The sequence below is a fragment of the Etheostoma spectabile genome, chromosome 1 (genome assembly GCF_008692095.1).
Source record: "Etheostoma spectabile isolate EspeVRDwgs_2016 chromosome 1, UIUC_Espe_1.0, whole genome shotgun sequence".
Lineage (NCBI taxonomy): Eukaryota > Metazoa > Chordata > Actinopteri > Perciformes > Percidae > Etheostoma > Etheostoma spectabile.
The window spans coordinates 1842241-1868836 of NC_045733.1; the positions used below are offsets into that span (position 1 = coordinate 1842241).

General features: G+C 40.9%; 1 protein-coding gene across 1 annotated transcript in view; it reads left to right on the plus strand.

Annotated features, from left to right (window-relative positions):
* ush2a (Usher syndrome 2A (autosomal recessive, mild)) overlaps positions 1–26596 on the plus strand; it is a 221377-nt gene that overhangs the window by 117202 nt on the left and 77579 nt on the right. The window contains 8 exon segments of the mRNA XM_032520470.1: positions 1489–1644; positions 4350–4497; positions 8824–8966; positions 16565–17232; positions 17708–17877; positions 17969–18130; positions 18301–18394; positions 21298–21632. Of these exon segments, the coding sequence (XP_032376361.1) occupies positions 1489–1644; positions 4350–4497; positions 8824–8966; positions 16565–17232; positions 17708–17877; positions 17969–18130; positions 18301–18394; positions 21298–21632 (1876 nt within the window).

Genomic DNA, 26596 nt, shown 5'->3' on the forward strand with positions numbered 1-26596 from the left:
CAATCCAAAGAAAACTGTGAGGCGAGAAAAAAAAAGGACTCCGGGGAAATAGCTCCCCAGAGCTGAGCTGGTAACTAGCATTACCGGGACATGAATGCACACAGATGAAAGGAGAGAGGAGGCAAGTGTGTCAAAGGTAGTCCCCCGGCCGTCTAAAACTATAGCAGCATAACTAAGAGCTGGTCCAAGGCAAACCTGAGCCAGTCTACAAAAGGTTGGTAGAGGTATCCAACAACTATGAGGAGAAGCAAAGAGAGTGAGTGCATTTATTATTATTACCAATTTCAAGACCGCTAAGTTGGGTAATTAAGTGAGGTCTTTGTTTTTAAAGATGAGTAGAACAGGATAATATGGACGCAGATACTGTACACACTTGTACACTTACACACACACAAACACACTCCTCACCAACTCAGACTGAAAGTCAGGCATGAGATGGGGAAGTAAAAGAAGGAGTAATCAACCTGGAGTAGTGTAGTAAAGACAAGGTTTTCCATTGCCAGGGACTTCTGAGAGGAAATGATATAGGGCTCAGAGCAAAACAGTGGTATGAAGATGGAAGGAAGAACAAAGACACGTATTGGTAAACAATAGCATACAGAGGGAGGAAAGATGAGAAGCTCATATTTCCATAGACGTATTAGAAAAGATTGCAAGTAAGAACAACATAAGACATGAAGAACAACAAAACAGCGGATGAGACTAACAACATAGAAGAGGAGAACTGGACATGGAAATAAAAGGGGAAGAATAAAATTGAACAAGATGAGAACATGAGCATGGGGAAACAGCAGAACACACAATCATCCTTTAACCCACACATATTCAGCAAGTCTCTCTCTCTCACTTTCTCTCTTTCTCGTTCTCGCTCTTTCTCTCTGTCAGAAATGCACACACACACACACAAACACACACACACACACAGCCAGTCAGGGACTTTGATCTGCTTCTCACACAGAGAGAGATGGATTAAAATGAATGGAGAGAAGGATACAAGAGGTGTGGAAGAAAGAGAGATGGGGTTTCGCTTTAGTTACCCACAAACCCTTGATTCTTTGATACACATTGCCTTTATCAGTTCACACAAAACTGATGTGTGTGTGTGGTGTGTGTGTGTGTGTGTGTGTCTCCATCTAAATATATTGGATAGGCTTACATATTGTAATTTTCTGATCTTTTTTCTTTGACTATCCTTGCATAACCTGGGAATGGAGACCTCTCTCTTTTGATCACTCTCACTTAATCTCAGTCAGTATTCCCCTCTCTTGAACTCCCACTCAAACGCCTCTATTTTTTCTATATTGTTGAATGTATCTTTTATAAATTGCTTTTTTTAGCCATCACAGTAATGACCCTAATCAATAAATGTGCCATGAAAACAATCCGATGTGCAGGACATTTGCATCTTCCTCCTCCTTTCTCAGATAGATACCCCAATGCTTGGCCTAGCACCTTACATGTCTCTTTGTGGGACTTTCTGTCTCTTAGATGGTGATGGTGTGTTGGATGGAAGTTCAGCAGCGGGCAGCTGGTTGTCCGTGAGTGACCTACAGCCTTACACCAACTACAGCTTCTGGATCAGAGGTTGTAACACAAAGGGTTGTGTTGAAAGCCTGCCACTCAATGTCACTACACCCCCAACAGGTACACGCACATAAAAATCCAGGGGTTCTCCTGCCACTAGACTACATTTTATAAACAGGATTTTCAATAGAAATCTAAATCTGCACACACATACTTTTGATCAGACACATACTTAGAAGATAACTAAGTATAATTGTGTGGTTATGGCCTCCATTACAAAAGGTGGTTTTGTCCTCCACTAAATTGTGTATGATCTGATTTAAATGGCTATAATTGTATCTTTGTTTCTGACTCTACACACAAGCCGTGAACAATTGTAACATTTGTATGTCATTACTCTGATTTTAATTGCTATTCTTATGAACTGGAAAGGTTCATTTTTATAGCATGCCATGCAAAAGAAAAGAAAAAAAACAATTATTCAATGAGTACCAGTGACAAACACAATCATACAGACACGCACACACATCATTGACTTCAGTTAATGGTCTGAACACATATTTCTGATTTACACAGCATTTGTGCGTTTGTTGTGGATGTGTCTTTGTAATTGTGTAGAATGCAGGCTGATTGTGCATACTGATAAATGCCAAAGCTGATCAGAGCAGTCTGGAGATAATGGAAACCAGGCAGCAACACATACACCTATGGACACACATTTTTACCACTTTAGCTTATGTTAACAAAAGTGTTGAATACGCACGCACACGCACACACACCCACACCCATGTCTCAGTCAGAGAACAACAAAAGACAGACTTCGGAAAGTTCTACTGTTCAAGTTCAAAACAAAGGCATAAGAAAGTATAAATTTTAAATACCAGACGTTTCCTCTCTTTCTATCTCTCTCTCTACCCCTGTGCCTCTGGCATCTCTTTAGACTTCTTTAAGGCAAACTGTCTTGATGCGTCCTTGTTCTATGAAAGAACAGAGAGAAGATAGTGGAGCAATAGACAGAAGAGCAGAGGAGGAGGAGAGCAGAGAGAGAGAAGTGAACATAAAAGTGCATAGTTTAAAACGATTAGTGACACCTCTGATATTGTACCTGCTAACACAGCATGAGAGAGACACAGGCTCACCAACGGTGTGCATCTTTGTGATGTATGTGTTTTGTGCATATGTGTGTGTGTCAGAGAGGGAGAAATCAATGCATGTTTCAAGAATTACACACACTCAGGGAATGATAATTATACTGATCTACTGTCCTCTTTATTAAAAAGTAGAAAGAGATGGTTATTGAAAAGATTTTGTTAAATTATCGATTCAACTTATTGATCTGATAATGTATCAAATCCTTTTTTAGCTGTAAAAACATCTCTATTAAAAAGCAAATCTTAAACAAAATTTTTAAAAAATTACAATCATTAAGCTTGGAAAGACATCACTAGTGCTTTAGCTCTACTGTGTAGTTGCATAATGACTCTAACACTCTAATCAAGTCGAGTTGATGTCCACAATAATATAGTACATATAAAATAGTTAAGAAACTGAAAAGAAACACAGACTGAGCTTGATATCCATAAATACTGAATGTAAGTGACACCTAAAGCTAAGTCATGTTGCAACTGTTTTTTGTTTTGTTTTGTATCCATTCCAGTTAATTCATTTTTCGTTTTTGTTCTTTTGTTTCTGAGTTTTCTGTCCTTCTTTAAAACAGATTGATAAAAAATGAGTCAGAAACTTTTTAGCCCCAACAACTTATACACCAACAGACACAAATGCACAGAAAAAGAGAGCAATAGACAAGTTGGACATACGGGTTGTGCAAAACCTCAAACACCGGTGGGCCTTAAAGAAATTTTGAAAATGTATTTCTGTCACGTTTTTTAAATGTGTACATACCAATTTGTAAATGTGAATTAGAGTGAAGATTTATGTTTGTGAACCATCACTAATATTCTAAACCAGTGTTCAAAGAGCATTTCGAGGCATTTTTTAAATGTGTGTGTGTGTGTGTGTTTGTGTGTGCGTGCGTGCGCGACTGCCATCTGTAGAATAAGATTTCTTCAGCAATCAGTCTTGTTGTAGTGGAAAGAGAAATGTGTTTGATTGAAGGGTCACTTTATACATCGGAGGGCCTACTCTTATTTTGCATAGTCAACACTACAGCTACTCTCATTTCCTCCTTCTATTTGTTGTCCTTATCTCTTTCCTATTCTATCTTTCCATGCACGTTCTCTGTTTCTGTTAAGAGCACGGCTATCATTCTGAATCAAGATGTTTTTACTGATTTTCCAACACTAGCACTGTGCTATCATGCTTAGCTGGAAAAGAGGGGCACTGTTGAGAGAGTGGGGTCATAACAAGTCCGCATGTGTGCGTGTGTGTGGGCAAAAAAGAAAGCGAAATTGTTGTGGTTGTATATCTAGAAATCTGAAATCGTAGTGGTTGTATATCTAGAAATCTGGTGGCTCATTGTGGGCCCTCCAGCCTGCTTAATAAGGAATATTTTTTCTTTGCTTTTATTTTCCCCCCACTTTTGTTCTTAGCTTCTCTCTCTTTGCTTCTGTCTCATCTTTCCTAGATGGAGGGCAGTGCCATCTGTTTAGGATGCAGTTCACCAATGAGATTGATGTCAATATAACATTGATCTAAATTTTATAATCTATTTTTGTGTTTGGTTTTCTTGCTGTCTTGTTTGTTTTACTCCTCAGCTGTCCTCATTTCATCCCTCCATCTCTTTTTCACCACCTCCATCCTTCCTTTATCATCTGTTCCTTCCTCCTGTCTTCCTCTTACCATCTTGTCTCTCCCTCTCTTCATAGCCCCAGATGGGTTGTCACCTCCAAGGCAGGCCCATGCAACTAGTACCAGTCTTAATGTATCCTGGTCTGGCCCTGCCCACTCAAACGCTCCAGGCCCACTCCTTTACAACCTGCAAATGAGGACTTCTCCTCAGAGGCCTGTACTAAGGTGAGAGAGTTTTATTTATTTTTAGATTTAAAAAATGCACAGACACAATAGATAAACAAGTGGACAAGTTTGCACAGTTTTCCACAGCACATGCAAGTGATCTGAGACAGAGGTATGTGATTATAAATAAATAACAATCGGAGCATGACAGACACATACAAAACTCTCATATGTATCACACATATATACGAACCTAAAATATGTGTACACATCAAATATGCATACACATGTACGTACATATTAAGGGGTACATTATACAGCACAGACGAAAATGTCACATCAATATGACAGACCATCAGAAAAACAGAGAGGAAATGAGCTGGAGAGATGGGGGTAGAGTCAAAAAGACAAAAAATCAAAGAGCAGGGCAGAGAGAGAGGTAAAGAAAATGTGATAGAATAAAAAGAGAGACAGGGTGTGCATCTGATATGTATTCATTACATGCTTCCTGACAACAAATTGCAATTTAATCCAAGAAGAGGAGGCTCTCATTCTATGGTAATAAATAAATGACTAGCTACATGTATTATATATCAGACAGCCATGCCCTCCTCTTCCTCTACTATGGAAATCTCATTGTTCCTTGATTTATTCATTCATTCATCCCTTCTATCCATCTGATGCTAAATGGTCAACGGTCCCTCATTTATGACAATATTCTTTTATTTTGTCCCAGATTCCTTTGTATGATTATATGATATGAGATCAGGTATGACATGGGACTGTGAAAAAATGCTATACAAATATTGTACATATTGCCAAGATAGCCACTGTTAGTGACTATATAATACTTGTCTCCTGACACTTCTGTAACATCACACTTAAAATAAAATTATAAAATGATTATATAGACTAACCACAATTCATCCACAAAATGTTGAGTACAAAACATTTCTGTACACGTATCCTTTTGTTACTATACACTAAATTACTACTTCGTGGTTATTAAGATCTGTGTCATCTTCATTTCCTACTCTTTCACCTCTGACCAAGATTCCTACACATTCAACCTGAAAATCTTGCTGCACGTACACTATGGGGGTTTGTAGCACTTACTGTTATAATAGTTATGCTAAAAACTTAATTATGCCTGAAAATGTAATAAAGTTTGCACTTAACCTGATTGAAAATGTAATGAAACCAAAAAATGTACAAACTTATTCTGAACTGATTGTTTTTGTAGTAACATTTTTTATAGATACTGGAATAACTTTCAGGAGGGTCATTGTTTTTCAAAACTGATAAAGTAATAATTTTAAAGGATAATGTAAAAATGTATTGGAAGGGGTCCAAGACTGGCGTTATGTGTTCACGTTTTTTTGTTTTTGGTAAAAAGCGAGCAGCTGTATTTTGGACTAACTGGAAATGATTTCAAGATTTCTGATGTAGACCCAAGTATAATGAATTACTATAATCCAGCCGAGCAGTGATAAAAGCATGGATGACTTTTTCAAGGTCTTTGGGTGGAAGATAGGCCTTTATTTTAACTAGAAGTCTTAACTGGAAGAAGCTAGTCTTGACGACTGCACTGATTTGTTTACTAAAAGTGAATGAGGTGTCAAAAATAACACCAATATTGTGAATAGAGGATCGATTTTGGTAGGCTAAGGGGCCCAAAGTGCCAAGAGGGTCACCCAGTGCGTCTAAACGTCCACACATTCATTAAGAGTGAGGAAGTTTAACTCCATCCAGGTTTTCACTTCCTTTTAGCAGTCTAACAATGGCAGCAAAGACTCTTTGGTTATAGATTTCATAGGCAAGTAGATTTGGACATCATCAGCAAAACAGTGATAGGAGATGTTATGTTTCTGAAAAATGGAACCCAGTGGCAGCATATACAGTGAAAAGAGGATAGGGCCCAGAATAGAGCCTTGACGGATCCCGCAGGTGAGAGGAGCAGCTGACAAAGAGTGTTCGGCTGAATGAACAGAGAAGCTCCTATCAGTCAGGTATGACTGGAACCATTTCAAGACTATACCTTTGATACCTACACAGTGTTCAAAGCGAGATAAAAGGATTTTGTGATCCACAGTGTCAAAGGCGGCAGTCAGGTCTAGAAGCACCAGAACGGCAGAGTTGCCTGAATCCACCATTAAAAAGAGATCATTGAAAACCCTTAAAAGTGCTGTTTCTGTACTATGCCGTGGTTTGAAGCCAGACTGGAACTTCTCCTGGATGTCATGGTTGTCGAGGAATGTTTGTAATTGGTTCAGGACCATTCTCTTCATCACTTTCAAGAGAAAAAGTAGTTTGGAAATAGGCCTGTAGTTAGAGAAATTGTCAGGATCCAGATCAGATTTTTGGATAAGAGGCTGCACTACAGCATGTTTAAAAGCAGCTGGGACACAACCCACACTCAGACGTGTATTTAGTAAAATAAGAATGCTGGACCCAACAGTATTAAAAACGTCCTTTAAAAGACGTGAAGGAAGGATATCTGAGGGACAATTTGTAGGCCGCAGACTCTGAACTATCTTAGATAGTGAGGAGAGTGATACAGGCTCAAACTGCTTACAGGTAGCTGTGTATGTAGGAAGGACTGGCAGAGGAGGTTGGTAAAGATCTAAGCACAGAAATCTTTCCAATAAAAAATGTTTTAAAATCTTTGCATACCTTAAGTGTGGGCACAATTTGATATATGGGAGTTAAGATTTTTTAAGATAACCTTATTATTGTTGGAGACAGTTTTGGATATAAATTTAGTTTTAGCAATTTTTACGGCTCTCTGATAGCTTGCTTGCAAGACAGTCTCTTAGAATGTCTAGGAAGACCTGGAGCTGGTCTTTTTTCCATTTCCTTTCAGCTTGTCTACAAGGACACCTAAGAGAGCGGGTTGTTATTTAGCCATGGTTCTAAGGATCGCTTTAGGAGTTTAATTCTAAAAGGAGCAACAGAGTCCAGTATGTCAGTGCAGGTGGAGCCAAAGGAAGAAATGAGCTCCTCAGCCCTGAGACCATAGCCACCATTCAAGTTACAGAGTTTATATTCCATAAAAGAATTTGAAAAGTGCAGCGTAGTTGAAGGGTTGATCACATGCTGAAGACATGTAGGATGACAAGCTGTGATCCTGGAGCAGGGGATGGTAGCAGTGAACAGAACTGCCAGGTGATTGGATGTACCGGTGTTACAGATTTCCTTAATGTGGATACAGAGACCGTGCGACAGTACAAGGTTCAATGTGTGACCTTTTTCATGTGTTGAGCCTGTCACTGACTGGTTAAGATTGAATAAATCAGTAAGATTCATAAAATCTTTGGCCAAAGGAGGAAGAAGTTCTGAGAAAGGGCTAGACTCACCAGCATGAAGCCAGGTTTCTGCCAAGAACATAAAATCCATTTCCCAAGAGGAGAAGAAGTCATTGAGCAAGAACAGGAGTCATGTGCAGGAACACTTGTAAACAAATTGAATAATACTGTTGGTGTCATTAGCCATTGTTAGCCTACTATAAACACTAACATTTGACACTGATTCCAATTTGAAATGGACAAGACATGCAAAGATCTAACTAAAATCCATATCAAAATCCATGGGAAAAGAACCCACCCATACCTATGCTGATTGGTTGTTGTGCAAGGATTGTTCATTAGATTAGAGAGGAAGTTAGATTAGACACAAGATTGACAAAAGAAGATCGCTAACATAACACAAGCGAGTGATAAAGGCAAAACGGTCACAATTCAATCTCCAAGACATGTTTTTTTCTTATCTCAGTCTACAGTGATTCTTATTGAAAAAATATACATTATTCAAATTATTTCATTATTGTGTTTTACTACATTTGCACTCAGGTTAAAAGCATATTGTATTACATCTTTAGGTAATTATTACATCTGTGAGTGCTACAGCTGCTAAATGTGCGAAAATTGGTTTGTCTGTTATCAGCAAATAACAATGTTATTTTGGATAACATGAGCACGCAAAGCTGGCCAACACATTCTAAGGAGCTGTCCAGTGCTGAATCTCTGTGATTGGCAATAAAAGAGTGATGGTGGAAAAAGTTGAAAGAGAAAACATTTAGGCTAAGCTAGAAATTAAAGATTTGCAAAATATTATAAAATATAACATAACTAGAATTATTTAGATAGATAGATAGATAGATAGATAGATAGATAGATAGATAGATTACATTGACAGTTGACAGTGGGACGCTAGATATGTAATACTCTAGCTCCAGCACACATACATTTTCACAAGCAAGTACCAAATCACCATGTAAAGTATGGTTCTGTCCCTCTTTGACCACCTGTTTGATTAAAGCACAGCATATTTTGACAAGATCCCAATGCCAATGTCAGTAAATGTGTATTTGTGTCCATGAACTCTTAGGCTAGTGGAAAACGCAACAGACACCTTTTCCTACCATGTAGAGAGCCTGTCACCATACACCCTGTACGGCTTTAGAGTGGTGGTCTCACACACACATGGGCAGACAGCCGGACCATGGGCAATCCTGCGCACCGCAGAAGACAGTAAGTACATAGACTCATACATACAAATGCACATACTTGTTACTTACAGATGCATGCATTGACACATATGTGTCAATGCACACAGACAATGCAAAAACAGCACAAGAGAAAAGCCATTGATAAATAAACATAAAAATTGGTGATTAAACAAACTTGTTGGTGGGTCAGATACACACTCAGTACTGCTGTTCTTTAGCCTACCTGTTGGCAGTGGTTGTTTTGCATTGTTTTTTCATACTGAATTGTGCAGCTCGGGTGCTTGTGTCAGCAGTCCAGCCAAGTTTTGCAAGTGACTGGCTGACAGATGGCTGGCAGCAGCTGGTTATTAGTTGGCCTCTGCTGTCAGTTGGCCGTCAGTGCTGCTGAGTCAAAGTTAAAGTCAAGGAGTTTGACAGATCTCTTGATTTTAGGTGATGATCTAAACAATAGCCTCACACATTAAACATATGGCCTGTGGTTTAAAAATCAGATCCCCTGCCCAGTTTTCTTTTATTTTCTAAAAGTCTCCAAGGTTTTCTTTTATAAAAGTGTATACATTTCTTGGTGTTAGTAGAGGCAGTCAATATGATCAAGACAATAAGGAAGAGAGACTCAGACAGAACATATTAAAAATAAAACATAGGGACAAGCAAGATAGGAACACACTGACAAAGAAATTTGCATACTGTAAGGTGTGTGTCTGTGTGTGAGTGACCTAGCCAGTGTCATTGTGGGCTAATTGCTGTAATAGAATCATATTAGCCACTGGAACAGCCTCCTCAGTGCAAAGTTATAAATTAATTAGTACCACGCTATTATCACATACATTATCATTAAGCAGCTGAGATTTGCATACATAAGATACATGCACATGTATACACACTGTAATGTGTACACATGTATGTGCATTGTACGTTTACATACACATTCACACAACACTGCTGAACGCGCACATCTATTCCGACACACACTATTGCAGAGACGTTTAGGATGCATTACATTATTGCCCATGCTTTTCTCACTGCTACTCAGAATTGAATTCCCTCTAGCAATCGCACACACACACACACACTCTCTAAAACAGACTAAGCTTTTGTTACATGTTTTTACATATACTCAACAATTACAGATAGGGTGGACAATATTCATGTTTTTGTTTGTGTGTACAATTGGGTTTTCACGTGAGAGTAAAAATGATTGTGAATTTACTACACTATTGTGTGTGTGTGTGTGTGTGTGTGTGTGTGTGTGTGCCTTAAACCTAGTATATTCTAGCAAATATAACATGATCATGAAGTTTAATGCAGACCACCTCATCCCCAAAAACATTCAGATTATTTGCTTTTTTTATGCCGACTTTCATTTCTGTTTATCTTGAGCTGGACTAGTGGGGTTGAATTTAAAAAAGTCTACAAAACAAAATACATATCAAGTCTATCTCTCTCAATAATACATGGGTTTATGCTTTATCATAAAGCACAAAACATTGGCAAGCTACTTGATCCAGTTTACACACAATTTTTTAGCCAATATAAGAAATAATTATATAATATGTGAGAACGTTTGAATTGGATGAATTGGTTTTCTTCTCTGCCCTATATTATATCAGTCTTTTATACACATTTATCCCATTGACAGCTCCTTTTATCACAATGTCTCAAAAAATTACTCACAACTTTCACATCTTACAATTAAATCTTAATTCAGTCATGGATGTAGAGTACATACTATTGTGTCCAATATACACATTACACACAGGCCTGAATTACACACACATGCTCAGTACCTATACATGCACTAAATGGAGAGATGTCAGAGTGAGGGGGCTGCCCATGGAAAGGCACCCCGAGCAGTTAAGGGTTTGGTGCCTTGCTCAAGAACACCTTCGCAGTGCCCAGGAGGTGAACTGGCACCTCTCCAGCTCCAATCCACCACCATACTTTGGTCTGTATGGGGACTTGAATTAGCAACCATCCGGTTCCCAACCCCCTACTAATTGAGCTACTACCATGCAGTTCATACATACAGCCTTCACTCTTACAAAAGAGTAAATACTTAAGCATACATGCACACAAACGCATACAAGCCTTAATACATATGCTCAAGTGATCCTAATATACATTTTTATCTAGTGGAGTCCTTTGGGTTTCACCCCATTTAGAAGAGTTCCCCCAAGCCTGATGTGTGTTTGGAGGTGTGAGCTGTAACCTTGCAAGCTTTCAACTTTGTTACTCAACTGTAAATACTTTTCCTCAGTCTTTTTACTTTTGTCATACCTCTTCCTTTCTTACTCTTCCTCTCAACTATTTGCGCTCAAACTTGAAAAGGCATAATGAGAGGCAGAGTGGGCCTCACCTTTTCTTTTTGACAGACTAGCCCTTAAGTATTTACAAGAGAGCAAAGGGGGAGAGAGAGGAGAAGACAAAAAGAATATAAGAAATGGAGAGAAAATGTGAGGAAAGAAAAATTGTGAAAGCAAAAAGGTAAATGAGGAATTGAGGAAAAAAGGAAGAGAAGAAAAGAGAAGGCTAATGACAGAACAGAGAAAGAGAGACCCACGCTTCTTCCTTTCTTTTTTAACATTCCATTAAAGTTTTATATCCATCTTTTTAATGTAATTTGGCCCCTATGAATTCCTGCCGCTGCAGAACAGACAGACGGCTCCTGTGAACATAAACTCTAGCCGTGTTGGACAGCTCCCTTTCCTCTGTCTTTTCCCATGTTCACACTAGCTAAGTGATCTAACAGAGTGGTGTGTGTTTTGTGTGTGTGTGTGTGTGTGTGTGTGTGTGTGTGGTGTGTGTGTGGTGTGTGTGTGTGTGGTAAGGAGACGTGTGTATGTGTTATAGAGTGTTATAGGGAGTAGGAATAAAGCACAGTTTTGAGAAAATGATCTTAGCCAAGCTGTCTTAGAAAGAGTGTGTGTGTGGGGGGGGGGAGACGGAGAACATTAAAGAAGCAATGTTTTACCAAATTAAAGCAGAAAGTGAGAGAGAAGAAATATGAAGGAGAAAAACACGACAGAGATGAGGTTCAAGGTAATGACAGAACACAAAGAATTCATGTTATTTAATGTATGAGTGACTGAATTAATAAAATAATAACCCTTAACTTTTCTTCCATTCTGTTCAATTAGATGTCCTTAGGAAATGTTGAAGTAATGTGAGCAGAACCCTATTGTTATTTATTTTACATATCAAGAGATAACTAGTATATTTTAAGTACACTATTGTATACTCATTACCTGAAGATGCATTTTTACGTGTTTTTTAAATATACTTTCAGAACTAATAGGAGAAGATACAGTTATGTAAATAAAACCATGATGCCAGTCACATAGCTTTTGTAATATTTTTCATAACGTCCTTAGTAGGATTCCTTACTAAACCCCAATCAGTTCCCACTGATTTTTTTCCCACTTGAACACACCAACAAAATGTATTTCCAAATCAAAGTATATATTACTTTGTACTTTTATGTTCTTTTTCTCTAGTACATGGATACATCAGACGGTAATCTGGAATTAAGTAATTCACTCCAAATAGTCAGAGTCTGAGAAGGATATTGAAAATGTTGAATGATTGACATTTCAGGTATCGTGATGGCCCTGGTTACTTAAAGGCTAATGCAAACCTTGTATACTCATGATGTTATGGATACAAATCATGCTTGTGACCTTGGTCATGCATGATCCTCTTTCTCACTGGCTAACGCAGCAATGACATTAAATAATCTGAAAAAGTAAAGATATGAAATGCAATGTAAATGCTCACCGTATTGCTTGTCACGTTTTGACACCGTGTCTTAAGCATCTTGATTACAGTAAAGCTCAGAGTTTGTCCTCATTATAACTCCTAGGAGCCTGGACTCACCTTGACAAGCCCAGTCACCCACATACACACATGCCCACAAACACACACATGCACACACAGGACCCTGTGCAAGGCTAAAAATAATGCCCTTCCTCTTCTCTTCACATGGACACACACAGTTGTACACACTTAAATCTGCTCGGGCCCTTACCTAAACATACATACACACAAATGTGCCACAGAAGCTGCAAACATGTACACCGACACACACACACACACACACACACACACACACACACACACACACACACACACACCACAACCCCAACTTCCCCCTCTCCCAGCCCTTGTCAGTTGATTGTGTTATTACTATGCTAACCAAATCCTTATAAATGTGATTTAAGGCTTGGCGCCCTACACTCCTGTTTTAGCCTTCTGCTACTGTGTTTTACTGGAGAGAGGAGGAGTAACAGTGGGAGGGATGAAGTGAGAGGGAACAGAAAGAAGAAAAGGCATGGGGAATGGAGAGGTCGGAGTGGTTTGGGGGAGGAAAAGGTGAGTTGGAGACAAGGGAAAAGAAGAGCAGTTGGGAAAGGAAGGATGAGAGATGGAAAAACAGATGAGTTGTGCAGGAAGAAGAGGAAGAGGGAAAGAGAGATAAGGAGTCAGGAAACCAGAGAGAGAGGGGTTGCTACGCATTCCCTCAACACTCCCTCCTATCCAGAGAGCAGTAAAGCGTCAGTAAAATAAAAAAAGGAAAAAAGCATCACCTGCATCTTAAATGAAAATTTCAATTGAAAAACTTAACAGCCCTTCAAATTGCAGAATTTTACACGCGCCAGTAAAGCCTAAATAACACTCAACACTTAGAGGGAGAGGAGGAGGAAAGGAGAGAAGGAATAAGGGAGGAATGGGGGGTGACAACGGGGGTTATTTTTGGTGGTTGAGGGGAGCTGTATCAAGGTGAATGGATTGTGTTTTTGCAATTATGGACGTTGTACCTGCAATCTTATTCTCTGTGCATCTCTTACCTATGTGTTTTTTTTTCAGTCAGTTGGAACAGACAACATTTTGATCAGACAGACAGAAGGACATACAGTAAGGTAGATGAGAATATAATCAAAAAGAATAATGCAGAATGACTAATTCCACAAACAGGTAGAGAGACACCTCAACCCTCCACAAAGACAGACGAGAAAGCAGTGAGGTGCGCAGACAGGCCGGCAGATAGGAACATAGACAGACAGGGAGACGGGCTTCTTGGTTATTCGTGGGGTTCAGCGGACCTTTGGTGGTAATTGAATCAGTGTGAGTGCTGAGTAGAGCTAGCATAAAAACCTGTTAACCTAAAAGGTCAACTCTCTGCATTGTTTATTTAGCAGGGAGACCAGAGAGAGGGAGAGAGAGAGTGAAAGAGGGAGAGAGACCGCAACACAAAGCTTGAGTAACAGAGAGAGACAGAAGAAAATTAGAGAGAGGTGGGGGAGAGGGAAGGATGGGGTCACAGCAAGGAAAAGAGATGAAGGAAAAGACAGAAGGACAGATGTAGATAGAAAGAAGTATGGGTTGTTGGGACAATTTGTGATCTGTTAAATCAGCCAAGCTTTACATCACCATTTTTATACTGTCGTTTATTTGTGTGGGAGATGGGTGAATGGTTGGCTGGCTGCTATTTTTATGTACTTATTATGTATCTTTGTGCCTCTCTGTGTGTCTGACTGTACATTACATATAAATTGTGTGCACGTGCGTGCGTGCTTGGCTTTTATAAATCATTGGGGTTCATCAGTAAACTCACCAACAACATTTAAAAGAACTTTTAGTTTGCCCGCTTTCCTTTTTCAAACCAAATTACAATATGAATTGGCAGTAAAATACTGTTTATTGTATGCTAAATATGCAACGCTGTCTCAAGGCAGTTCGTGAAATGATCACGTTATTTTTAATCTATTGATTTGTGTACACGTAGACGTTTATCTTGTTTTTTTTGTGGTGGTCAGCATGTAATTGGAAGCATCTATACGGAGGTTGGGTTTAGGAAAAGAAGAACAGGGAAAGGAAACATTACACGTGGGAGGCAATCCTTAGTCTCCGGGGTGAAAGTCACGGGTTGTTTGACCCAACCAACATACCTGCGTTGATTTTTGGCATTTCATATTACTTGCTACCATAGTCGTGCTATGATCACAAAAGATGCTTCCCATTGAAATACTTTAGTTTAAAAAACGTGCTGATTACCATAAAAAAACAAGATAAACGTGTCCATGTACACAAATTAAAATACATTAAATAACGTGACCATTTCACAAACTGCCATAAGACTGGGTTGAAATATACCAGAAAACCTAAAACATGGGAGACACACTGAAAAAGATCATCATAGTATAAAAATTAGTAAGTGTGAGGAAAACACATTTAAATTGTGATAAGCATTAAGAGACTAAGAGGCTTTTTAAACTTTTAGGAGAACTGGAGCGTCCTTGGCCAAAACTGAATGTTAGTTGGCATCTCAGTCTGTATTAAGTAAAGCCTATCACTTAGTAGATACATACACACTTACATACAGAAAATACACACATTCTCACACAACCGCTGTCTTATGTGCACGGATGCTGATGTACACAAATACATGCTTGCACACTTTATCTCTCACACAGTCATGCATGCATACTCTCAACCGCTCATTTTCTTTCACCCTCGCGCTCTCTGTCTCTCTGTTACACACACACACACACACACACACACACACACACACACACACACACACACACAAAACACCGCCATCTGGGAAAGCCGTTAGCGGTTAGCGGTAGCACTTAGCGACGCAGCACGCTCCCTCAGTCCGCTCAGTCACCTTGATCTGCTTGCCCTTCACACAGCACCATTACTGGTATACTGCATCACTGTGGGTGTGGGCATGTGAGTGTGTGTCAGGAAGAGTGTGTGTCTGCGTATATGGACAATCTGTGTGTGTCCATTTTAGAGCAGTACAGTGGAATGTAAATGCCGATGGAGGAGGGGGAAAGGGGCATTACCTTCAAATGAGCTACCGTGGAGTGAAATATCCCTCTGACTAGTCTTGTGCAGGTTCTTATCCGTGCATCGTCATGTGCAAATCCTGTGACTGTGTGTGCCTGTGGCCTTCTGATGTGCACCTCTGTCTGCCATACTATTAATACTAGTGAGCATAATTTTGCCTCTGGACATAAGAATTTAATTTAGTGAACATGAGTAGGCTACACAATAGACCCAAATTAGAAATTTACTTGAGACCATAGCACAAACACAAACAATGTTATAAAGCATCTGCACAAAATTTGGTCTCCTGATCTGAAGTTTTCCTCAATTTTCAACTGTTCCATTAAACTTATTTCATCAAACTTAAAAATGACTTACAAACTTAAATTACTTACATATATATATGTGTATATGTGCTTAGCAAAGCCTACAGTGTTTCCAGCAGTCCAGCCTGGCCCACACATTACATCATTGAATTCTCTGCTGAAAGATGCACTGACTCATATTCAAGTCAAGTACAGCATGAATCCATAAATATAATCTTGGTTTGCTCATGGGGAGAAATTGAGAGAGAAGGAGAGTTTCCATGTTAATCCCTTTGATAGGGATGGCAAAATCATTCTTTGTCCTTCTGATGTCATTCTTGATGTTACTTGTCAAATAATTCTTTAGAACAAATTCCCCTCTTTTCTCTCACTCTCTTATAAGCACACACACCAAACTTATGTTTATCTATGGCCTTTTTTTTCTTTTCTTGTCATTTGTCCATTTCTTTCTCTTTACCCCCAGGTCCAGGACCAGTGGACACTCCAGCTGTATCTGGGCTCTACCCTCGAAGTGTAACAATTAGCTGGGTTCCTCCCTCCCAGCCAAATGGCATTATCATCAAGTATAACCTCTATCTTTGCCCCAGCTCCATCTCTTCTTTAGATTTCAATCCCAGCTCAGTCTCCAGTACCAGCACGACCCTCAACTCCAGCTCAGGTCATGACCTCAGGTCAACATCCAATCTTACCACCCAAGGCTCAAGCCACATGTCCATGTCCACTGTCTACACAGGCAATAATGACAGCTCAAGCACAATCCATTGCACTAGACCCAACCTCCTCCCTCACCCTTTTGCTAGCTTGAGGCCTGGAATCGCAAAAGACAACCAAATCAAATCCAATGGTGTAAGCAATACAAGCCAAGGGCTCGCTTCCGTATCATTTTACCCCACTGAACCAGATACTGCCAGTGTAAACCCAAGCCCCAGTCTTTTACTGCCACACCCAGAATACAATGCAACCAGCTTGAATACTGAACATATTGTAAAACAAGACTCCTTTCACAGCAATTCTGGTTTCTTTAGTGCAGCTTTAGATTCAAGTCCATCCCTTCTATCAGTCACTGTTCCAGGGAACACCACTAGCTACACTTTCCTCAACCTACTGCCATACCAGGCTTACAGCGTCCAGGTACAATATATTAGAATGGTACTATGGTAGAACACAATACTGTACTGCACTGTATAGTCTGATAGATTCAACATTATAATATGCCATTTAAAATGTAAAATATGTAAATACAGTTCTTTTGTCACAGATAAGTATTTTCCTATCTGAGTATATTATAATAAATATACATACAATAATTAATTATTTTTTATTAGCGATTGAATAATCATATGTGTTTCCAGTCACAGAAGAGACTAAATTTCTGAAATAATTTTTGATGTCTCGGCACCCTTTATTTTTCTTTTTGTTTACACAGTCATTGTTTCATGGCATTTGAAGGTGTCAGAATTGAGAATTATTGACAGAGAAATAATGGAATGAATCCTGTTTTTATCACTATTAATGATGATGTATTGACTGAATAAAAAGCTTACAATGATAACTGTATAAACACAAATCCCATTGGGATGTGACAAAATTGTTCTCCAACATCTAGGTGGAGGCGTGCACCAGTGTAGGTTGTGCAGTGTCTGGGATGTCTCAGGAGTTTCGTACCCTCCCGGCTCCCCCTGAAGGGGTTCCTGCACCTCACGTTTACTCTGACACCCCCACTTCTGTTCTTTTGTCCTGGGGTGCACCGGATTCGACCAATGGACCACTGGAGCGGTGAAAGATGATTACATGCATACAATTCAATCACTCTGACATTCCTACAGTATTTGTATTAAAATTCCAATGTATCTTGTGCTGGCCATAGGTGGCTGATTGAGCGCAGAGTTGCTGGGACCAAACAAGTCTCCACAGTGGGCCATTTCCCACCAGACCCTCCCCCTCTTTCCTTCCTGGACTCTTCATCGGCTCTCAGCCCCTGGACTAGCTACCAGTATCGACTTGTGCTCCATAATCAGGCTGGCAACACCACAGGAAAGGCCATAATTAACAATTAAATCTGCCCAAGTAGTATATATGTTGCAATTAACACTGTCTAGTGCCAGCTTTACTTCACTGCTTTGTGTCAAACGTTAAGATAAATGTTTCCAGCTTTTGTTGTTCTGCAGTAGGGTCTTTAACCACATATTGTTACACACTTGCAGGACCCTGGGTCAATATCACCACAAGACCTTCTCGACCAGCTGGTCTCAGTACACCAAGGGTGAAGATCTTGGGGCCAGAGTCTCTTCAGGTATGGGTGCCTTTTTTCTTGGCATGAGAGCACAAGAAACTGAGATATTCTTGAAGCACACAAATATAATCTAAGTCAGCCACTCAACATTAATTAGAATATATCCTATTGCATTCAACTGATAGAAGGCTTCAGAATATCAGCATTTAGAATTTAAACAGGAAATACACAAAAGTATAATACAACTTCAGTCACTCGGAGTACAAAAGACAAAGCAATGTCATACTGATTCCTCTGTCTTTCCTTCTTGAAATTTAATGAGAAAGAAAAACATTCATCTCAAGGTCCCCTTCGGAAAATGGGAGGGGCTGTGACCCTGTCTGAGGCAGCTTCCTTCCTGTCGGCCATTTTGAAGGAGGGGCCAGAGTTAAGTTCCACCACTGGCTAATCCCACATCAAGGCCCATCAATGAAATCCACTGAAACAATATTGCATGCATGCAAACACACACAGATATGTGCACATACACACACACACACACACACACGCACTCACTGCCCCACACTAATGCTAACTGCAGGAAAATGCTAATGCCTGTCATCATTTCAGAACCGCCCCTGTCATCTCTGCAGCAGCACAGCTTTAGGGGTCATAGGTCCCAGAAGGAAAGTGTTCCTTCCTGGTTGTTGCTAATTGGACAGGCAGGCAGGCTGCTTCCTGGTTACCAATTGACCTTGACAAAACAGACAGGATTTTGAGAATCTTCCTTCATTCTCTAAATGGTTTTTTTTTCACCTCACTTCATGCTCATCAAGATGTTCACTTTCCCTCTTTTAAGTTTTCTTTTCATTTTGCTCGTTTTGCATGTTCTTTTTATGTAGTGATTCTCCTGGTCAGGATATCAAGGTGAAGTCTACTGAATGTCTGCTTCTCTGTTATTAAGATGGCATCTGTTATTCACAGACAATGTCCTTTTGGCTTCATCAGATTGTGAGTGGAATAGTGTGTGTGTGTGTGTGTGTGTGTGTGTGTGAGAGAGAGAAAGTCAGTAAGGGATGGAGATCAACACATAGATTGATGTAATGCAGGTTGTTTATTTGACTTCAATGTTAAAAATATATAAACAATAAAGCAAAATCAGATCACAGATACAAAATAGATTTAGGGTTTGGTACAAACAAACTTCAAAGAAAGACGGGCATTGTCTGAAAAGGTAACCACTCTAATAACATGTATTTGCTTCTTTGTTAGTGGGTGATTCAATGATTAGTTTCTCATTCCCATACTTGTTCTCTCTGCCAAGATAGTTGTACTTTAGTAGTTAGTCAATCTGAAGGCACATCAATGAACGTCAAATTAACCATTAAAACTCCAAGATTTGGGACTTCGATAGTTTGTTTGCAAGATCACAATATAAATTTACCTTAAAACGTAACTGATAACGTTGATGCATGTATGAGTAGATTGTAAAATTGTATTGTCAGCTGCCGAAGTTGGCACTCTCAGTGCCTTTTGAGTTTTTTCTGAATATAATAGCATAGATGCACAAAGACACAAAAAACAAAACACGTGAACCATGTCCTTACACACACACACACACACACACACACACACCTATTCTCTCTCACCACCGACTTTATTATCTGTCTCTCTCTTTCTCTCTCTGCTCTCTCTCTCTCTCACTCACATATACATACACACACATACTGTACTGGCCTTAGCTCCAGTGCTCTGTGTCAACCCAGGGTCTCTGCTGTCTTCACCATTTCCAGATTACATCAGGCTATTCAATCTGTAAATGACTTCCACCACAAAGCACACCCAACACGCACTTTGGGAAATGAGCTACCTAACTCAACATGACCCTGCCCATATGTGGTTGTGCGTGTGGCTCACAGTGTGCATGCACGTGTGTCCTGTATCACCTCACAGTGTCACTTGTTAAATGAATATCAAGGTTGCATGAGAAATATTTATTCTTGACGTCCATTCATAATGCTCTCATCAACATTGACCACTCATCACCTAAACACGCAAGTTTCAACAAGCTCTGAAGTGTGTGTGTGTGTGTGTGTGTGTGTGTGTGTCTGTGTGGTGTGTGGTGTGTGTGGTGTGTGTGTGTGTGTGTGTGTGTGTGTGTGTGTGTGTGTGTGTGTGCGTGCCCTGCAATTGTTGAATTTAGGTGTAACTGTGTTTTTGTGTGGATGTATAAACAAAACATTCATTGCCTAGACATCGGTTATTCAAACGTGTAGAGGGGTGTGTGTGAGTATGTCTGCACGTGTGTATTACCTTTTCTGTGTGTGCCAGTTATCTTCATCTTCACTCTGAAATGCTGAAAGACTGAACTGTTTCCAAATCAGATGCAGTGCTCAACAATGGCAAGCTTTTGTTTTTGCATGCAGCAATTCCATTACCAGCCATTTTCATTATTGTTTTAAATTTGATGAAAAGAATCTCCTGCTCAAGTCAACGTCAGGTTATCTTTTCACACACACCACACACACACACCACACACACACACACACACACACACACACACACACACACACACACACACACACACACACACACACACACACAGTGTGTGTGATACATACCCAGGTGACATTGCATGTAGACATGGATACCACTTGCACAGTATCACTGGTAACTGTCTAAACATGCATTTACACTGTGATGCAGATATGTGTTTGCATTAGCACACAATGCAAGCTCTGCACATGCACACACTTTACCACAACTTCCTGTAGTTCGTCCATCTAAAAGCTTTCTGCTGTCCTCAGCATGCCCAGAACATTTAGAATGTCCAGCCAACCAATGATATTGCTTTTCTGGGATAATGAAAGGACACTTAGGATTTAGTGAACTAGGCCTTTAGTTTTCTCTGTACTCTGATTTATCCAGATACTTCATTAGAAATGAACAACCCAGAACTTAAATCTAACACAATTATGTTTCAGGTCACATGGTCGCCTCCTCTTATTCCCAATGGGGAAATCCACGGCTATGAGATCCGCCTCCCAGAACCCAGCATCTTCCATGACAGTGGCAATGCTTCTGAGCTCAACGTCACAATAACAGACCTCATTCCATACACAAACTACAGTATTACTGTGTTGGCATGTTCCAACGGTGGTGGACATGTTGGAGGTTGTACGGAAAGCCTGCCCACGCCTGCTACTACATTACCCACAACCCCCGAAGGCCTTGAACCACTGTCTGTAGTGGCAGTCAGTGAGTCCTTCCTGGCCATTTCCTGGCAACCACCAAGCCGGCCCAATGGACCTAACATCAGGTAAGATGTATGTTACACAGAATTCACATCTTCACAGGTGGCATAGTTACATGATGTGAGTCTTAGACCACCGGGCTTAGATGCCATTCAAAATTGCTGCTTACTGTAAGTTGAATTTACAGATTGTTATATCTTGTAAGGAAGAACTTGATGTCCACAACATCCAAAATCCTTCGAATGTTTAATGCAAACAAACAGGCATAACATCATTGCAGTTTACGAAGCTACTTTTAACATGTCTACAGCTAGCAACAACTTCTCGGTCTCTCCTGCACCTACCGACAACATCCTGTCAGCTCACATCAGAACTTAATGTAATAGCGCCTCCTTCTGGGACATTCCGTATAGCAGCTAACTTTGAATACAGGATAAGGGAAATGAACTAGATTCTTCATAAGTAAGTAATTGAGATATTACAGTTAGGATACCACATCTCCCCCGTTTTAAGTTAACACCTTATTACCTCTAGAAAGAAACACTGGTGTACTACAAAGCCAATACGTAACCTCTGAAATGACATAAATACTTGGAACATAAAATTATACATATATATAAACATTCTTCTTTTTTTTTTTTTTTTATAAAACTAGGAAGGTTCGTCCTTCCAGTGAGATCAGAGCGCATTGTTGCTCTATTTCTGGAAAAGATCTCACTCTATCTAACAAAGTCTTTGAGGTGTTCAGGTGAGCGCCTCTCTCGCTGGAGCGTCGCACCACGGTGCAACAGGCAAGTCCGGTTGGACTGAGGATTTGGAGCAGCTGAAAATCTGGTGGCGCAACAAGAGGAGGTTCTCCTCGGTCATCCAAACTTGTAGGCAAGGGCCCACCAACCTCAACAGTGTCCAACACGGTCTCCTCTTCATTCTCAGACTCCATACTGGGAACAGTGTCAGCCATCTAGCTCTAACTTGGTCCACGTGCCTTTTCATGGTTTGACCACTTCCAACAATCACTGTATACGACACTGGGCCTGATGAGCTCTGGATAACAGCAGGGACCACTTAGGCCCATAAGAGTAGTTCCTGACAAAACACAGTATCCCAGGCAAGAAACTCCTCACTTTCTGTTTGTGTTGTGAGTTGTTTCTGTTTCAGCTGCTTTTGCTTGCACTTTTGATTTCACATCTGGCATGAGCAAGTCAAAAGTTGATCTGAGCCTCCGGGACATCATCAGCTCTGCGGGTGACAAGCTGTTGTGGCATGGGGTGTGATGCGATAACTGAACAGAAATCTTGACAACCTGGTTGACAACGTATCACCCTCATCTTCTTCATCCCCCCGTGAAGGTCTGAACAGCCCTCTCCGCCAAACCTTGGAGGATGGATGAAATGGCGCTGACCTCACATGACGAATGCCATTCTGCTCCATGAAGGACTCAAACTCTGAGCTTGTGAAACAGGCACCATTGTCCGAAACCAACATTTTGGCAGTCCAAACACACTGAAACTCTGCCGCAATTTCTCTATGGTAGCCTGGGATGTGGATGACTCATGGGTAGATGTCCATCACTTTGAGTGAGCATCCACAATAAGCAAGAACATTTCTCCTAGGAAAGGCCCCGCATAGTCCACATGAATTCTTGACCATGGTGATTCTGGCCACTCCATGGGTGTAATGGTGCAGTAGGAGGAGCCTTTTGGTGTTTTTGACACTCTTCACACGACTGCACTTCCTTTTCCCACATCCTGATCCATACCTGGCAACCACACATAAGATCTAGCAAGACCTTTCATTCTTGACATACCGGAGTGTGCTGGTGAAGCAGTCGCAGTATCCTGTCTCTTCCCTTTGTCGGTATGATTACTCTAGTCCCCAGAGAACACAGCGTCTTTTACACTCAATTCCAATCTCCGTTGGTGATATGGCTTTAGGTGAGCATCTGTCTTCGTAGGCCAACCTTTCAGGACATATTCATGAATTTGGGACAAAATCACATCCTTAGCTGTCCGGCTTATCTGGTTTGTGTCCACTAGCTTATCATCAAGCAGATCATCATCAAGACTTGCTCTTTTGCCGCATTGTCGTGCACTGTTTCTGACATAGGCAGTCTGCTCAATGCGTCAGCATTGGCCGTGTTTTTTCCTGGTTTGTACACAATTTTGTACTATAGGCCACTGAGATGCACAGCCCATCTTTGCACTCTCGGGGAACCATTTGTGGAATGGGCTTTTTCCTCATTAAAGAGAGAGATCAATGGCTTATGATCAGTGTAGATAATAAAGGCTCTCCATACAGGTATTGTGAAACTTGAATACCAAACATAATCGCCAAGCCTTCTTTGTCCAGCTGTGAGTATTCTTTTCAGCAGGGGACAATGTGCGTGACATGAACCCCAGGGGTCTCTCACTTCCATCATCCATCAGATGTGATAAACAGCGCCCAGCCGTACGGGAAGCATCACATGACAGTATTAATTCAACGGTCGGCTGAGTAATGAACTAACACTTCTGCTGAGTTAAGCAGGGCCTTGGATTTTTTGAAAGCTCTTCCTGCTCTTTTTGCCATGCCCAGCTCACATCTTGTCGTAACAGTTCATGCAGTGGAGCTAACAGGGTGACAAGTTGGGAAGGAATTTATTGTAGTAATTTAGCAAACCTAAGTATGACTTAAGTTCAGTCACATTTGTGGGAGTGGGAGCCTCCATTATGGCTTTCACTTTTCTTTACAGGGTGAAGCCCCTGTGCGTCCACTCTGTGTCCCAGATACTCCACTTCTTCTTGCAGGAAAGTGCATTATTTCTCCTAAGCGCAACCCAGCACTCTTCTAACCTTGTTAACACTGCTGTTAGGTTTCCAGATGATCTGCCTCACAACCCAGTCACCAGTATGTCATCCAAGTACACTGCCACCAGGGAATCCCCCGCAATAGCCCTCTATGGTCCTCTGGAATATGGCTGGTGCGGAAGCAACCCCAAAAGGCAGTCTGTTGTACGTGAACAATCCTCGATGGTGGTTTACTGTCAAGTATTTTTTGACTCATCATCCATGAGTATCTGCTGGTACGCGTGACTCATATCCAACTTGGAGAACTGTTTTCCTCCTGTCAGTGCTGCAAACAGGTCCTCTACTCTGGGTATAGGATATTGTTCCAATGAGGAAACTGTATTCACAGTGAGCTTGTAGTCTCCACATAATCTTACAGTTCCAACAGGTTTCAGAATTGGAACAACCGGTGCTGCCCATTCTGCATATTTCACTGGTGTGATTATGCCTTCTTCCAACAGTCTGTCTATTTCTTCGTCCACTTTCGCCCGCATGGCGTAAGGTACAGACCTGGGACGGAAGAATCTTGGGACAGCGTTAGCTTGTACATGGATGGTGGCTTTCGTTCCTTTCAGGGTGCCTAGTTCCTCTTTGAACACATTCTCATGTTTACTCAGCACTTGCTGTAGGGTTTTCTTTTCTGTTGTCATGTGCTGCAACTGTTGGGCTTTGTGTTTGAGTTTGATTTCCTTCCATCTGAGATGTATCTCCTCCAGCCAGCCACGCCTAGTAAACTGGGGCCGTTTCCTTTAACCACAATGAGGGGCAGTTTTCGTCTTTGCTGCTTGTATTAACCCTCACAAGGGCTGCCCCTATCACAGTAACAGGATCACCGGTGTAAGTCTCCAACTGGATTTAATTGGCCTTAAACAAGGGATTTTTGTATCCTTCCACAGATTCTGGAATGCATTTTCATTCATAACTGTGAGACTAGTTTCATCTCCCATGTAAGGGTCACTTTTCTCAGGTGTACTTCACTCATGCGTCCCAATCTGAACTTTATGCAATTAAGGGTAAATGTGTCGTCGTCTGAGCTATCACTTTTACTTCACCCTGACTTTCTTGCACTTTATGAGCATGGTAACTCTTTCTTTCTTTGAATCCGCAGGTTTCTTCTTAACCTGATTCTGTGCATTTTGCTACGGCAAGCTCTAGCAATGTGCCCTATCTTTCCACAAGCATGACATTTCACTTCTTTGTACTTGCAGTCTTTGCAACATGCTTGGATCCCTTGCAACGGTAACACTCTCTTGTTGCTACTCTGAATGTACCCGCGTCCTGTGGGCCGTTGTTGACATTGAAGTGCTTCACTGTTGCCCCGGGTTTTGCAGATCCTGTGCATTCCTATTTGCGGTCTCCGCTGCCACAGCAATTGCCAATGCTCTGTCAAATGTTAAATCAGTTTGCTAGAAGACGTCTTTGAATCTATCATCATTTATTCCACACACGATGCGGTCCCTTAACATCTGCTGTAACGTGTCACCGTATTTGCAATCCTGCGCTAGCCGACGTAGCTCTGCCACATACTCCATTACGGATTCATTCTGCTTGCGATTACGGGAATCAAACTTGTTATCTCGCACGATTTCACTCGGCTGGGATCGAAGTGATCTTTCAACAGGCTTACCAGTCTTGATAAGTTTATTTTTTGGCTTCCTGGGCTGAGGAGGTTACGCATCAAGCTGTATGTCGATGCTCCCACGACGCTTATGAGTATGGCTCTCTGCCGATCTCCGTCGTCAATCTGATTTGCTTCAAAAAACTGCTCCAGTTTTTCACAATACTCTTCCAAGTCTGGTTTCTGGATCAAACGCTGCTAGCGTGCCAAAAGTAGCCATCTTGTCACTTTTAATTCACTCTCTCCCTTTCCAGCCGAAGAAAAGTACACGGCCACCTGCAGCTCCGACGTCCAATGCCACCCCAATCCACCGGCATCAGGCCCAAAAAAAATTTCCTCGTCGCCAAAAAGATGTTATATCTTGTAAGGAAGAACTTGATGTCCACAACATCCAAAATCCTTCGAATGTTTAATGCAAACAAACAGGCATAACATCATTGCAGTTTACGAAGCTACTTTTAACATGTCTACAGCTAGCAACAACTTCTTCGGTCTCTCCTGCACCTACCGCAACATCTGTCAGCCTCACATTCAGAACTTAATGTAATAGCGCCTCCTTCTGGGACATTCCGTATTAGCAGCTAAC